The sequence below is a fragment of the Alexandromys fortis genome, unplaced genomic scaffold (assembly GCF_014885135.2).
Source record: "Alexandromys fortis isolate MF-2015 unplaced genomic scaffold, M_Fortis_MF-2015_v1.1 scaffold_53, whole genome shotgun sequence".
In the NCBI taxonomy this organism is placed as follows: Eukaryota; Metazoa; Chordata; class Mammalia; order Rodentia; family Cricetidae; genus Alexandromys; species Alexandromys fortis.
The window spans coordinates 2,623,824-2,640,942 of NW_026067939.1; the positions used below are offsets into that span (position 1 = coordinate 2,623,824).

The 17,119-nt window shown below is 43.7% G+C and overlaps 1 protein-coding gene across 8 annotated transcripts in view; it reads right to left on the minus strand.

Annotated features, from left to right (window-relative positions):
* Positions 1–17,119, minus strand: part of Plch1 (phospholipase C eta 1) — a 180,561-nt gene that overhangs the window by 143,020 nt on the left and 20,422 nt on the right. For all 8 annotated transcript variants that reach the window (XM_050147559.1, XM_050147557.1, XM_050147558.1 and 5 more), the window contains exon 2: positions 11,778–11,896. In XM_050147559.1, the coding sequence (XP_050003516.1) occupies positions 11,778–11,856 (79 nt within the window). In that variant the 5' untranslated portion in view covers positions 11,857–11,896. The remainder of the gene's footprint in view (positions 1–11,777; positions 11,897–17,119) is intronic.

The following is a 17,119-nucleotide window of genomic DNA, read 5'->3' on the forward strand; positions in this document are numbered from 1 at the left end:
TGGTTTTGTGGGAGCCTAGGCAGTTTGGATGCTCACCTTACTAGACCTGGATGGAGGTGGGTGGTCCTTGGACTTCCCACAGGGCAGGGAACCCTGATTGCTCTTTGGACTGACGAAGGAGGGGGACTTGATTGGGGGAGGGGAAGGGAAAGGGGAGGCGGCTGGGGGGAAGAGACAGAAATCTTTAATAAATAAATAAATTAATTAATAAATAGAAAGAAATGGCAAAGGGAGAAGGAATCAGAAATATAACTCAAGGCCAAACTAGGAGACATATGAGAGCGTTATTTCCCAGATAGATTCACATGGCTCAAGCAAGTATTTTACAAATACTGTAAAAAACATCTCCAACACGGGCCACCAGCTAAAAGATTGACAATAGGTGTTTGTCCCTGAAAAACAACCATCTGTCACTGACCAGCCTACCTCAGGAGGGCCTGAACACTCATTCTCACAGACACAGGCAGGGCCTGCTTCCGAAAACCATCTTCCACAGAAGATGTAGTTTTACAGAGCAGTGACTCTAAAATGTTTATCCCACGAGCTTCCTTTGAATTCATTGAGTCAAAACTCCAAATCATAAATTTCCAGATAATGAAATCATTACTAATCTAAACGCTGCGTGGGTTGTATTGCTCTACTTGTAAAGTTCACATCCCCGCCCCACACAGAGTTTATTATCATTTTGTTAGCTACAAAGACACAAAGCAGGGGACCGTTAAGTGCTGCTAGGTAAGGATGGCCCCACAGCCCTGAATTCTACTGCAGTCAGTGAGGAATCGTCCAGATCAATGCTCACACCCACAGACCTAGGCTACTCAAGATTCCTTGCTCTCCTCGTCATAGGCAGATCATCTAAAACAGCTTGATGCAAAATTCATTTTGTCTCTATATTCCAGTTCTACAAAGAAGTCATTTCTGATCATTAGAAAATGCCAACTCTTCCAAGATTTATCCTACTGAAAACACACATAGGCTGTCATACTACTTAGTTCAGATACAAAGGCCAGTTGGGTTGGAACAGCAGCTTGTCGGCCTTTAGAATGAACTCAACCCTGCTAGGTTGAATGATGCTCCGCACATAACCTTGCCCCCAACAGCCCCTGGAATCGATCTCATAACTGAGAATATCACTGGAGTCTGGTAGCCTGGGTTCGGTAGGTAGATAAAACTCTGGAGCCACCTAGAGCCACAGTGAGCTGAAGTGCAACGCGTAAGCCAGGTCTTCTGCCTGTGCAGATCTCAGTACTGTGTGGCTTTCCACTTTCCCCCGCACTTGGTAGATACCCCCAGCTAAAATACCAGCTGCTTCAGTAGAAACTGGGAGTCTCAGGAGAGTAAGAGAACCTGCCCAGCACAGAAACTACAAGGCTAATGGGAATGGCCAGAAGAGACCTCTGAGACACAAATGAGAGAAACGACAGAAGTAAAGGCAGCTGAGGAGACATCAGCTGAAACACAGGTAAGACAAGAGTCAGCAGGATCAGCTGACACCCTCATCCCCGTGCCCTTCAGCAGACACCAGGTAAAAGAAACATTGGGGGGGGAGGGACCCTGGAAGAAGATCTAGAAGAAATATATAAAGCTAAACACAAATGATCTGCCAGATTTAAATCAACAAGCTACAAATAACTTAAACGGATCCTTAAGAAGCAACAAAATTAAGCAGCAATAAAATGCCCCCCACCCCAAAAGCCCAAAACCAGATAATTCACTGCCAGACAGTCTGTACCTTCAGTAAGGAAGATCACTAAGATCAAATTGTTCCACAAGAAACGGAAGGAACATTATCAAACTCATTTTAGCAAGCCAGTATGACCCTGATGCTAAAAGCAGATAAGGACACAGGGACACACACAGGGGGTGGAAGGGGACAGAGAGAGAAGAAAACTACAGACCTATTTCCTTCATGAACAAAAATTCATGATACAAAAAATTCTAAATAGAATTCTTATTAGTCAAATTCAATAAACTGAGATCATTCGTCATGACAAAATTCGCTTCATTCCAAAGACAAAGAGGCTTTAGCATACACAAATCAATAAATGTAATACAGTCATAAACAGCCTTAAGGAACATCTGAACAGACACAGAAAGATCCCTGTTTGGAGAATTCCAACACCCTTTCATGATAAAAAGCCCTGAAGACACGAGCAATAAAAGAAACACATCTCAACATGAGAACTGCTTCCCACAAGAAACCCAATAGTCGGGGCTGGAGAGATGGCTCAGAGGTTAAGAGAGGTGACTGCTCTTGCAGAGGTCCTGAGTTCAATTCCCAGCAACGACATGGGGCTCACAACCATCTATGATGAGATCCGGTGCCCTCTTCTGGTATGCAGGCAAACATGCAGGTAGAACACTGTATACCTAATAAAGTCTTTCAAAAAAAAACAACAGCCAACATTACACTAGATGGGGGGAAAAAAACTGATCATTTCCAGTTTAGATTCATATTGAGACAAAAGTGTGATTCTCTTCACTCTTATTCAATATAGTGCTTGAAATCTCAGCAAAGACTAGAGAAAGCCAGGCGGTGGTGGTACACGCCTTTAATCCCAGCACTGCAGATGCAGGAGAATCTCTTTGAGTTTGAGGCCAGCCTGGCCTAGATAGCAAGCTCCAGGGCAGCCAGGACTATACAGAGATACTCTGTCTCAAAAATAAATGAATAAATAAATAAACAGTGCTATTGAGATTGATGCATATTGATCACCTTAGGTCTGAGATATTCAACCTAGAATAATAACTAGGGACTCCAGACTATTTCTTCATCCCTTCAGCTATACGCCAGATTAGTAACAGTAGAACCTCTAGGCGAGGACCAAGAAACCTTTTTCATTTTTTATGTTTTGCTTTGTTTCCCCAGGTGATTCCAGACCACAGCCCTGGGGTCCTTTGGCTAAAAGCATTAGTTACAAATCTCGGCTGAAAATAAGCTTCCGCTCAGCCTATCACAACGCCAGGAAACCTGACATTGCACCACTCCAGACAACAGCGATGCTCTAATAGACATCGATGCTCCATTGCCAGTTGGCACGGAAAGTGGGACATGAAACAATACATCCCTTTAATCGGGCATAAGCCACGATCCCTTACAAAACAGGAAAAGTTGTGATCGCATGTCAGTCCCAGACCAAATGACACGATGTGGGGGAAACACGACTGCCAAAGTTTTCACAAATTCTACACGAATAATTCTACACCCAGGTAGGGGCTGTTTTCTCAGGGCAATCTTGCAACCCCTAAATTGGCATCACGTTGTTTGAGATGCACAGAGGACAGGCACGGGTGGGAGCATTTCTTTCTTTCTTTTATTGAGACAGGGTTTCTCTGCGTAGCCTGGGCTACCTTCTCTGTAGACCAGGCTGCCTTCAAACTCACAGAAATCTCCCTGCCTCTGCCCCAAGAGTGTTGTTTTTAAAGGTGTGTACCACCACCACCACCAGGCTCATTTTTCTTGTTGGATTGTGTTGCTGTTGATGATGCTTTGTTTCTTTAATAATTTATTTCATGTGCATTGGTCTGACGGTGTCAGATCCTCTAGGACTGGAGTTACAGACAGCTGTGAGCTGCCACGTGGGTGCTGGGAATTGAACCCAGGTCCTCTGGAAGAGCAGCCAGAGCTCTTAACCACTGAGTCTCTCTCCAGACCCTCGGTTTTTGTTTGTTTGTTTTTGTTTTACAGATAACACAACAGTGCATCTTCTTCTCTTTTAAGGAAACCCTGTCCTGCCTGCTGGCTGCATGTTCCCCTGACCTTTCTTTGTGCTTCTCTTACTGAAACCTGTGCCCTTGTCTTAGTAAGGTCTGTCCCGTGCTGTCTGCAGCAAGAATTACCCCCACAGACAAGCTCTTTACGACTCTCGAGGCAGAGAACTTTAATAGCATACAAAATACCTCTGCCAAGCGTCTTTATTAACAGCGCCACTTTACTGAGAGGAAACTCCAGTTTCAGAATTGAATGAAACACATACCTATAACCAACATGGGAGCTTTAGAGAGTATTAGTAAATGAATTTGAACTGCCTAAGAAGTTCTACAGGAATCGTTTAGCCGCGGTTCATTTGGAATCATTGCATGTCTGCAATAATAAGGCACGCTAGAGTTCTTAGAAGAGACTCTCTCCCTCTTTGTCAGGAAAGAATGGCTTATGGGTCTTTCCTGCGTTTCCTATGGCAAAAGTGTGAGTGAAGGTAAGTGAGGCTATAACCACTGAACCATGTATTCTATGGCAGAAAGATAAAAACCAAACTCAACAAAGAGCAGACGGCTCTTATCGCCCCTGTTAAATAAAATGAGGAAACTCTTTCTGTGGTATTTGGTTGGAGCTGGAGTTTGGATCCCCAGCACTCACATAAAAGCTGGATGCATGTGGCAGCCATCCCATAATGCCAGCAGTTGGGAGGCAGAGGGAGAGGATCCCGCAAAGGCACAGAGGCTAGCTAGACCTGTCAAATCAGTGAGCTCCAGATTCAGCAACAGAGCCGGCATCAGTAAAATGAAGAGCAATCAACATAGGCACCGCATGTCAACTGTTACCCCCCCACACACACATATGTGCATGCCCACAAACATGTATGCCACATACACATAATAAACACGAAAGAATAAAGAAATGAGAGAGGAGAGACGGAGAGGGAAAAGAAAGAAAGATTGATGGCTAAATAGAGAAAGGAGGAGCTTTGTGGGCAAGAACAATCAAGGTCAATGAAGCTGAGGTATTTGAGGAGAAGGGCAAGATAAAGCCGCCAGGACAGACAGGTACCAGGATGGGGTGGTTCCTCTCCAGGATGATGGATCCCAGGGCTAGAGTACACCATCTTGCACATCAAGCAGGCACTCAGTGTATCAGTATGCAGGCCGGGAGAAGGGCTCAGCTAGGGATGTACTCATCGTTGGAGAGATCAGCATACACGTGGGAATTACGGTTACGAACATGGATTAACTACTTCCCATTATGGGTTGCAATGAAAATCTGAATTCCACTTTGAATTCGACAGCTTACATTTGGTATTCACCACAAACATATTTGCCGAAAGGAAGGAGCCCTGATACAAACGCATCCCACGTCTGTCGGGATGACTTCTCATTTATACGTTATAAAGGGGCAAACCGCAGTTTTTCAATTTCGTTTTGACAGATGAGAGATAAGAGGTTTCCATGATTACAAATGCAATCGCTAATAATTATGATCGTGGCCTAAGGAAAAAAATCCAGACCATTTGTGTAACTAAATTAAATAATTATGGTGCCCTAGCAGAACCCAAAGTCCCCTGGTGGAAAGATGTCTCGTCTTCCTATCAAAGTCTGCATACATTAGGCACAGAGTATGAAGGACAATTGGGAAAATGAGAGAGCAGAGGGAAATTAATTACAATTATGGAAATGCAACTTAAAGAACAAAGACTTAAATGTGTAAACAGGTCTAGAGGGAAATAATTCTCACTTAGTTACCACTTAACATTGAAGAAGTCTGCCAGTCTGAAGGAGAAGTTGACTGTATTAAACACACTATTTCTTCCTTCTAATTGAGTAATTAGGAGATTGGGATTTCCAAGCATAGATGAATAAAATAGTCATGGCCCTTTCCTGTTTGGTTGACCTCCAAACGGGCCACAGGCTTCAAAGAAAGAATTGGAGAACCTAATGGATAAGGCTAGCCAAGGGTGCTTCTTGAAGGTGATAGGCTTATTTGACATAATTAAAAGTGAACTCAGTTGGGCAGTGGTGGCACACACCTTTAATTCCAGCACTCAGGAGACAGCCGTAGACAGACTTCTTTGAGTTTAAGGCCAGTCTGGTCTACACAGCAAATTCCAGGACAGCGAGGGCTACACAGAGAAACCCTGTCTTAAACAAACAAAAAACAAAACCACCACAACAACAAACCAACAGTGTTGACCCTGCACCCCCTCTTCCACCTAGGCTGCCCACACATGCAGACCTTCAGTTTGCCATTTTGCTAGTCACTCTTTTCATCCCCTCTATTACCACGCAGTGTAAATGTCCTTGACAAGGGAAATTCAGCAAAGAAATTATAGTGCTCTGGTTTCCCAGCCAAATCCCTTCACTGAGTAAAAGAGGCTGAATGGTCTAACATGAATTTTTTATAGAGAGATCATTGCCTGGCTCTGACCAATGCAGGTATACAGCCTGGCAAAGAAAAAAAAACAGACAGTAAATAATGCCAGGATGCTTAAGGACATTAAGTCACCCTAGTCTAAAACATTAAATACAAAGCCAGTCCAATCCTAGAGTGGCTGTAGAATCTACAAGTTGCCAAAAGGAAGATATGGGAGAGCCATTTAAAAGCCACAGTCCCAGAGCCCCTCATCCTGGGAGTCCAGGGTGGCAGGGATGGCAAACTAAAGAGCATGTCTCACCCATGAGATGTTCAAGGGATGTGCCATAGAAGAATAACTTTGGGGCATCTTAAGGTGTAGGCTGAGAGTAGCATGGGAGTTGCAGTCGCAAGTGAGAAGAGAGGTCTGTAGAGGAAAGTCAACCTCATACCCTGCCCATCTTTCACGGCCTTGGAAATCTAGAAAGATTCAAATGAGGAAACGTGGGAATAAGAGAATGCATGGGAGGGGAAAAAAAGATAAACATGTACACATCAGAGAATGCATGGGGCAAGTTGCCTCAGAGGCAAGGGAAGTCAATTGCTAGAGATGGGATTGGGAAAGGAGAAGAGAGAACGTTGAGGGGCCGGAGAGATGGCTCAGTGGTTAAGAGCACTGGCTGCTCTTCCAGAGATCCTGAATTCAATTCCCAGCAACCACGTGGTGGCTCACAACCATTCATAATGAGATCTCTTTTGGCCTGCAGGCATAACTGCAGGCAGAACATTGTGTGCAAAATAAATAAATAAATTCTTTAAAAAAATAGATAGATGATAGAGATAGATAGATAGATAGATAGATAGATAGATAGATAGATCATATTCTTTCTCCTCTCCTAACACTTCCTAGATCCTCCCCACCTCTCTACCCATCTAACTTCATGTCCTCCCTAAAAGAAAAAACAGAAACTAAAAAGACAGAAAGACACAAAAAATACCAAAACAAAACAAAATGCACACACAAGTGTTGGCCACCTACTCCTGGATATGGAACCTGACCTGCAATGAAGTGTGGTTGGTATAATCTGTGTAACTTCATTGAGAAAAATAAAAACTTATTTTCCTTTCCCAAACACAAACAGCTTCTGATTAGAGATGGAGCTTTGTATCTGCCCCTTTCTTCATGCTGGGATTTTGTGTGGCTTGAGTTTTTGCTGTCACAGTCTCTGAATTCATATGTGTATCAGCCCCATCTTGTCTGGACGATACTGTCTCCTTGTAAACACTTCTGATAAGCCTCAGATGGAGGAAGAAACTGGTACAAAGAATTCCCAACAGTTACACTTGGTTGCTGCTCTTCTAGAGGAGCAGAGTTCTGTTCCTACCACGCATCTCAGGCGGCTCACAACAGCCTACGACTCTAGCTCCAGGGAATCCAATACTCTCAATGGCCTCCGAGAAGACTCATACACACACACACACACACACACACATGAATACACACACACACACACATGCATGCACACACACACACATAAATAATGAGGACAAAAGAGAGTGTGGGAACACAAGAATTCATAATTTCTAACAGAGTTTATCGTATAATTGAACACAGAACTACTTTAATCTACCAGTTCATCGCTCAGCTAGTGGACATCTGCCAGCATTTCCAGCTAGCACAATCCTTCACCAGCAATGTCACAAAGATGAAAGGACAGAGTTCTAATTTGATTCTGTCGCTGTGATAAACATCATAACCAAAAGGAACTTTGGGTAAGGAGGGCTTATTTGGTTTATATATCTGTGTCACAGGCCAGAATTGATGGAAGCCAAGGCAGGAACTCAGGACAGGAACCTACAAGCAGGAACATGAATCAGAAACCGCGGGGAATACTGTCTACTAGCTTGCTCAACTACTTGACTTATACCTGCCCAGAAGTGGATCAGACCATCCCATATCAATCAAGAAAACTCCTGACAGACAGGCCCACAGGCCAGTCGACTGGAAGTTATTCCTCATATGAGGGTCCTTCTTCCCAGGTAACTCCAGGTTGTGTCCAGTTGATAAAAGTTAATTAGCAAACAGACACAATTCAGAGTGGAGCAAGATGCTCATTGGATTAAGCAGTCTCTTCTGTTTGGACCGTAATTATTCTGAATTGGTTCCAATGAGAATATATTGCCACGATAACCAGAAAACGTACGTAGGATATGCTTTATGGCACCGATGTTACATTTGTAGCTTTTACTGAGAATCTTAGTGCACAGAGGCCTCATTTTAATGCAGCTCTCCTGGGAACACCGCTCACATCTCTGTGGGAAAAGAGATGTTAAGGAATTTGTTCATTCAAGCGAGCACATTTCCAAAGGCTATTGTATGCGTGGAAGGATGCCTTTCTGTTTGTGATGCAAAGCATTTTCTCTCTCTTTATCTGGTTTGCTTGGTTATATAAGGGCTGTCGTAAACATAAACAAGACAACAAGACATCACATTGGCAAGCAAAAGTTGATTGGGAAGCACACCTGCTCTTGAAGGCCCTCCCTTTAAATAAACATTTCTTTACCACATCTTGCCCTGGTGTCCTCTCTCTCTCTCTCCTCTCTCTCTCTCTCTCTCTCTCTCTCTCTCTCTCTGCTTCTCTCCCCCCCCCTAGAATCCTCAAAATACTATTACTAGTACCCTCTTAACAGCCCTTAACATGAAACTGACCAACATGCTCAGTGAGTTCACTGTCCCTGTCTCACAAGTGTTGGGTACCCACACAGCCCAGCATACTTGCTGAGTTCACTGTTCCGACTTTAGCCAAGGGATGAGTTCCCACAGACAGAGGACCAGGTGCCTTTCAGTCCCGAATCACTGAATCTCTTCAGGTAAAGAAACCCAAAATGATGCCTTCCCCTATCAGAAATCAATTCTTAATGCTACTACTTGCATTACAAATGAATAGAATCATGGCTCTAGCTGGCTTGAATCCTCTTAATCTTGAGAGGGTTTAATATCTCTAAATCCTTTGAGAAGTAAAGGTGAAAAAGTAACCGATTCACATTTTAAGTGCTACACTGCCCCCTTGTGTATTTTGTGTTTGGTGAAAAGTCGCTCACAAAAAAAAAAGTAAAAAATCCAACCTTCTAAGACACTTCAAAGGAGTTTAAGACACTAGGACTAGAGAGAACCTTAAAATCTATCAAGACCAGCATGCTATTTCACACTGGGGAGAATTTCAGACCTGAAGGATTGTCTAATTTTCTTTTTCTTTTCTCTCTCTCTCTCTCTCTCTCTCTCTCTCTCTCTCTTTTGTTTGTTTGCTTGTTTGGTTGGTTGGTTTATCAAGACAAGGTTTCTCTGTGTAGCCTTGGTTGTCCTGGAATTCACTCTGTAGACTAGGCTGGCCTCGAACTCACAGAAATCAGGCTATCTCTGCCTCCCTGGTGCTGAGATTAAAGGTGTGTGCCACCATCACCCGGCCAAGGATTGTCTGATTTTTCAAGTTCATCCACTACCGGCTAACGTCAGAGCAAGAACTCTTGAAACCTCTCAAGGACTGGGGTATAGTTCAGTGGGAGAGTACTGGCCTAGAACTCATCTCTTAGAATGGGATGATAACCTGAAAAGGACAGAAACATTGAGGTGGTGGAGGCTTAAAGATCAGAATTCAAACATCAAATCTCCATGTCAAAACCTCCAAGCTTTGGTTCCCCTAACCACAAAAATGGGATGAAGTATTACAAAGATTGGCAAAGGGCTCTACAGGGCAATGTTTATGATCAATCCCTGCACAAAGAGTTCTTTGTGAGAGCTAACTGCCACTGTCAACTTGACTGCTTAGAAGATACCCCTTTGGGTGTGCCTGTGGGCAAAGTTTGTTTAACTGAGGAGGAAAGAGACCCCCTAACACTGGAGTAAAATGGGGGAAGGAGAAGATGAGCTAAAGGCGAGCATTCATCACCGCGTCTTGATGTAGAGGTAATATGACCAGCTGTCTCATGCTCTTGCCTCCAAAATTAGAATCCTTCTTAATACCATGCTTCCCCCACATGATGGACAGTGCCCTCAAACTGTGAGCCACAACAACTCCTTCCTTGAAGTACAAGAAAAGTAACCAATACGGATCATAATATAGTAACATACTAACTGGAATATAACCATATAAACAGCAGAATTGCATTCAAGTTGGAACTGCATTTTAGCTCTCTGGAAGAAGATTTTTAAAAGAATGACAATGGCAATGTAAACATAGCATTTCAGCAATGTAGTAAACCTCCATCCCTTGAGATAAATAAGTCTTAACAGAAATTACCATACAACGCGAGCATGCGCACAAAGCAATCAACAGGACTCTCAGGAGCGGTTTAGGGGAAAGCAAGACAGAACCTCACTTCTGCCGTACTATCCCAATTCTGTCCCATATTGTCCCTGTTAGGGGTTCTTTATCATGACAATATCAAGAGAGTCAGACCTGAGAGACAGGCTGCAATGTGGGGGTGAGCCAGATGATAACTGTGTCAACCCCGGCCATCATTTCATCGCCACTTCCTGTAAAATAAAGTCGCCTCTGCTGGGTCACACGAGGAATCCTGAGGAAAGCGCAACTGCTTCACCTGGTGTGTGAAGTGGCACCTGTCACGTGCTTAATCTTAGAGCAATGGTACACTTTAAACCTGTCACCAAAATGAGGAAGAAACCCAGGCGTAGAAAGCTGAAAACAGATCGAGACAGGGTGCTTAACTAAACAACATCCAGGTTTCATGAAATCTCTCTACTTCCCCTTATGTCTTCTTGGGCTTCCGACGAGCATTGCTTCATAAATTCCAGTGCCCCAGAACTCTTTGGATCACAAATAAATGTCTCCCATGAGACTCCCGGCAGCAAGATAGACAGAGCTTATCCCTAACGATGAGCCACTGAACAGGCCTCTCTCGGTTGGGTTAAAAGTAGTGGTTGAGGGCTGGAGAGATGCCTCAGCAGTTAAGAGCACCTACTGCTCTTCTGGAGGACCCCGGTTCGATTCCCAGCACCCACATGGCAGTTCACAACTGCCTGAAAATCCAGTTCCAGGCTATCTGACACCTTCACACCAGTGCACATAAAATATAGTTAAATAATTTTTTTAAAAAAGTAGTGGTTGAAGACAATTCTTATTTGCCAAGAAAATGAATAATATTGCTTACTCAGCTACAGTAATCCATGCAGCAGACATGCCGAACTGCTCTGTTCTGCTTTCCTGTGGTCTAAGACACAGGTTAAGTCTTCAAACCCCAAAGGCCAGCAATGTAAGTGAGTGGGCTCCATTTTAACGAGTGACTAGAACCATCAGCACACTTTAGCATTTGAATTTGGAAGGCACATTACCATTCTGATAACAAGCACTGAATGTGGAGCTTCAAATATTTACTGAACATGTCACTTCCTATGGGCCCAGCCCCAAAGAGTTACAAACATCAGAAAGGCACGTTGCTGGAGCCAACAAGAGTAGAAAGTCTTGGGAGGTAGTAAGGGGAAACATCATTGCTGTGATTGAGACAGTTCACACTGCTAACAACTGTGAGTCGTGAGCCCAGTTGGAATTTTAAGGAAATTAACCATAAGCAAGTAAACTCGCGCTCTTGATTCATTCCAACGGTTAGACTATATTCGCATCCAGAATAGGACAATAGAAGGGCTGTCAGAAACCGAAGGGGAGCTCCAGCTACATAAACCCAACAGTCAACTCACCATGAAACACACTGTTGTCCGCCAGAAAATGCCTGTGGTACTGCACACAGCCCCTCTTCTCGACATTCCAGTAGCTCATTGTTGTACGGTTTCTGGCACAGCATCAAAGCCAAATTGCCCTGTCGAGAGGAACAGAACGAGACAGAAATGAAGAAAACGGCTGCCACACGCTCACACTGGCAGCACCACGCTACTGGTTGCCTAGCATTAGGGACAACACACGGGGCTACAGTTTGGACCTGGACTCCTCCAGGCCCTAACAAATTTCCCACAAATCTACCCAGGACCTGAATGTCCTTTTGTTTTTTTGTTTTGTTTCATTTTTTTTTTGTTGCATACCATAATTCCTTCCTGCATCATTCTGAACTCAGTCACTTCTGTCTGCTGAAGAAATAAATCTATCATTAAGGAAATTTCAGGACCAGCTTGTGTGCTCCAGGCCTCACGTGCATTCCATCAGGTCCCCAACCAGTCAATCCTGGTAAGTGTCCTTCACTTTCACCAGGAGGTAAGCCATCATTTCAACTCCTGGATTTTGCATCTGTACCATCCTGCTGAGTTATGTGACCAACCCGTGAAGTGTTGACATTATTACAATGTCCATGTGGGTGCAGATACACCAAATCATAGCAAAGCTTGCCAGCCCTTCTTTCGGTTCATTGCATCCACTAATCCCTGTACCCACCCAGGCTTAGGATGTCACTAGAGCGGGGCCAGGCCTCCAGCATCAGTACTCACAGTACCTGCTGAGCTCCCCACCTCTGCAGAGGGCAAGGACTTGAGAAGCAGAAACCCGAGCTGATGAATTAAGCTACAGGAGCTGATGTGCGGAACCCTTTGCACAAGGCCGCCTTTGTTCACAAGACTTGGCTAAAGTGACTTTTCCGAATTCCAGCCTCCTTTCGGCTCACAAGGCCAGAAAAACACAAGCCAGGCTGGGAAGAAGCAAAACCCCCAGGTGGAAAAACGGTTTTGTCATCTGTCCTACCGGAACCGTCTGGGGTTTTCTAAGTGTACCCTAGGATGAAATCAGTGACTTAGTGACAAAAGCAAGCCAACGTTGTCTGTCACCGGGACAGCTAGTGAAGGCTCCTGGGGCGACCGTCCATCCACAAAGGGGATCTTATCTACATCCAGCCTGCCGGCCTCTCCACACAAACCTGAACTCCCTCCCCTTCTTTTTCCCTCACCCCTCCAGTTGAGAATGATTTTCCTCCTCTGTAAGGTTGAGCGAGTCAGAACACCATGTGGAGCATTGAGGAACATGACAGAGAGCAGCCGACGACAGAGACAACCCTACCTTTGTCCTCCGAAACCAACACTTCACATTATAAAGACGGCGGCTCCCAAGCATTCTTAGTTATAGAAATAGTGTAGTGAAAGACTGGGAACGTAGCTCATAAATAGAGTATGTGCTTAGAAGTGCAAGGCCCTGAACTTCATACCGATACCACGGATAAATAAGCAAAACACAATTAGATATGTTATTAATTTTTTTCAAAACTGGCCAAACCTGACAGTACTGAAATCCCCCAGTTTCCTTTCCCATTCTATCCCCTTCTTCCCTCGTTACATGTCCCTCTCCTAGAATAACTAGGTTTTTTTTTTAATATTTATCATTCCAGTGTTATGCCTAAATGTACTATTTTGAGGTCCTCTATATTTTTAAGGACACTACCCTTTTCCAAGAGAATAAGTTTTAGGAATTAACAGTAGTACTGCTCAATTACAAAAAAAAAAAAGTGTACTTGTCACATAGTATAAACACATTAATTTACATGGAATTGAAAAGAAGAACCTATCTCATTTTTCCTTGCTAATTCAACTTTGTGGTTTTGTTATTATGAGGTTTTGCCCCCTATATCCGTTGCTCTAAAAAACTAAGAAACCCCTAAGGTGTTTATGACTAGCAAATCGGCTGATTGTGCAGGGCTCTCATCCAGGCCTTATTAATCTTCTGAGACAGGTACTGTTATCTCTTTCCACCACACCAAAGAAGGGAAGATGCTATTAGAGAGAGTGATTTGTTTATGTTGCCAGCAGGAGGCAGAAATACAACCTTCAGTCATATCTTCAGGTTCCAAACTCTAGTATCTAACCACGATAGGCCATAAGGAACTAAGCCGTTAGGTGATGTCCTGTAGCCAGGCCCATGCCTGTATCCCAGAACTTGGAAGGTTGAGGTCAGACCGATACTGTGTTCAAGGTCATCCTGAGATACATAGTGAAATCCTGTTCAAAATCATAAATATCTGTGTGTGTGCGTGTGTGTATGAGAGAGGTGGGGGTGGAGGGAGAAGAGAGTGATGCCCCGCACCAGGTGAGAACACAGCCAGGAAGTCAGCTGTCTGCAACTGGAAGAGGGCCCTTCCTAGACACCAAATCTGACTGGGTCCTGGAATACTTAGCCTTGAGAACTCTATTTCTGTTATTTGTAAGACACATTGTCAATGGCATTTTCTTAGAATGACTCAAAAGGATTGGTGGCAGAAGACAGCATAGGTCTTTGGGTCTCACAAGGGAAGCCTGTAAAATCTGTGTCGTGCAAGCGTGAGGTCCTGAGTTCAATCCCCAGAACCTACAGAAAAAAAAAGTCATGTGGTGGCGGCACATTTGTAATTCTAGGACTGGGAAAGCAGAGACAGGGGTTCCTCAGGTTTATTAGCCACCTAGTCTACTTGGTGAGCTCCGGGCCAGTAAGAGACCATGTCTCAAAAAAAAAAAACAAGGCCAAGAGCACCCGAAGAACACTCAAGGTTGACCTCTGGCGTACACATGTGTGCACACACACACACACACACACGGACACACAAAGAACTTTAGATTTAGAAGAGCCAGGGCTACTATTCACTGAAGGAAGGCAACTAAAAGGCATGTTGAACTTCAGCTAAGTCAAACTTCTTCAGAAACCAAAAAAAAAAAAAAAAAAAAAAAAACGAGGCTCAGAATGCATGCCTAACTTGCAAGCTATCACTGCTAACTGTTAAAAAACTGCTGGAACCCAACCTTCAGGAGCAGAGCTCTTTTAAATGGGCTATGGGCCTATTTGCGTGCGCACAATGAGATGCAGCTGGGTTGCACCTACCAAAAGTCGGGATGCTTCTAAAATAGGTGCTTTTTTAACCTTATTTTACATCTTACAAAACATTCCACATCCCAGGGGGCCTATGTAATGTCCATATTATACCTAGAACTCTGTATAAATTCATGTGCATGTCACAGACTACGTAAGTCTATTTATTTTATGTGTATGGGTATATTGTCTGCATGTATGTCATGTATCACATGTGCACCTGTGTCCTCAGAGGCCAGAAGAGAGCATTAGATTCCCGGGAACTGGAGTTACAGATGGTTGACAGTAGCCTTGTGAGTGCTAGGAATCCAACCCCGGTCGTCTGGAAAAGTAGCCAGTGCTCTTAACCACTGAGTCGTCTCTCTGGGCCCCTATGTTGACTTATTTTGTTACCATTACATCATTTTTTATTCATTGTTAGTGTTTATGTGAGTTCACAATTGCCACAAAACCCATTCAGAGGTCAGAGGACAAGTATCAGGAGTTAGTTCCCTCCTTCAACAAAGTGAGTACTGGGCATTGAACTCGGGTCATAAGGCTTGGCAGCAAGTGCCTTTACCCAGAGTCATCTCACTAGAGTGCATAAATTCCTGATCGTTACAGTGATCACAAAATTATTAACTTAAAAGAATATCAGAAGTAACCAGTAGTTATTAAAGTTCTGTTTCAAAGCACAGCTAATGTGGGATTTTTGTTTCTGTTGCTATTGCTTCTGTTTGGCGTCTTGTTGTGTTTGTGAGACAGACTCACTGTATAGTCCAGGCTGACATCAAACGCACTATCTTGGCTTCAGTTCTATTGCTGTGATAAAAACCCTGACCAAAAGCAACACAGTGGAGAAAGGGCTTATTTGTGGTCACGGTTCCAGGTCACAGCCCATTATTCTGAGGAAGTCAAGCTGACAGGTGCTTAAAGCTGCTGGTCACATGACAACCATTGCCAAGAGCAAAGAAATGAAGGCTTGTGTTCAGCTACTTTTCTCTGTTATTCTTATATAGTCGAGGGTCTACAATCAGGTAATGGTGGTTGATGCCCAATTCCAGGTTGGGTCTCCTACATCAATTAAGGCAATCAAGAAAAGCCCCAACAAACATCCACAGACCTGCTTGACCTAGACAAATCCCTTGCAGAAACTTTTCCCCCGTGATTCTAGGGTGTGTCACCTTGGCAAAACAAACGCAACTTGCAATCCACTTGCCTCTGCCTCCCACGAACTGAGATTACAGGTGTGTGGCACAATGCCTAAACACATTTCTTTACTTTTGGCATTTTTATTTGTATTCCCATGACCAAAACTATCCATGAAAAGACAGTCAGGAAACCACCTAACACCAGTACCAAACACATACACAAAATGGAAAGGATAGCACCTTTTTCTAAGAAAACAAAATATTGGGAATAATAATCACTTGTCAAACATCTTAAATGCTATATACAAAAAAAAAGAAAGAAAAGCCTCCATGCCCAATCTACATAATTAAGTCTGCCTAAGAAGTTGCAGGCATGTGGCATGGACACTCTCCACTATCTGTGTTTCCCTCTGAGACACTCCTCTATTTCATCCAAGAGATACAGGTGCTACGGGCTCGATTCAGGTGGTGTGTGACCTGGGAAAAGCAATACGGGCATCTTCAGGGACACAGTACATGAGATTCTCATGGCCTGCTCTAGACCACTGAGTTAGTGAGCTCTAATTCATGTATGAGACACACAAATTCCTTTATTCGTCTTGATGTTGTGGAGACCTGCGCCTCAGGGTCTAGAACTTAGAGCCACTATCCTTTGAATAGAAGAAGTGAGACGCCTAAGTCCTATTGATACCGAGAGCACCTGAAGCTAGGGCGACCCCTGCACCCGTGTGTTAAACAAGCCTTAAGTCTGCTTGTTGGTTTGCTTAGTTTTGTTTAAGTCGCAGGGGAACGCATTTTCTACCAATTGCAGCCAGAATGAAATATGTCACCATAGCAGAATGTGGAGAGCTACCTGGCAGTCATGAGCCCTCTCTGCCTGGCTTCAATTCTGACTCACACATAACCCGTTTTTTAACTGGATCTCTTTGAGTTCAAAAATAAGAGTATTTTTACTTGAGCAGCAACAACAACAACAAATGAGCTTCCTTCACACCTTACTGAAAAGTATCCCCCACACCATTTGTAGGGACTTTTAAGCAAAGCAAAACCAAACACCTTATCTTCAGCTTTAGACTTCCTTAGCTGTCTTTAAATGTCTAGCAAATCTACGATACTGTTTTAACACATTTTATGAAACA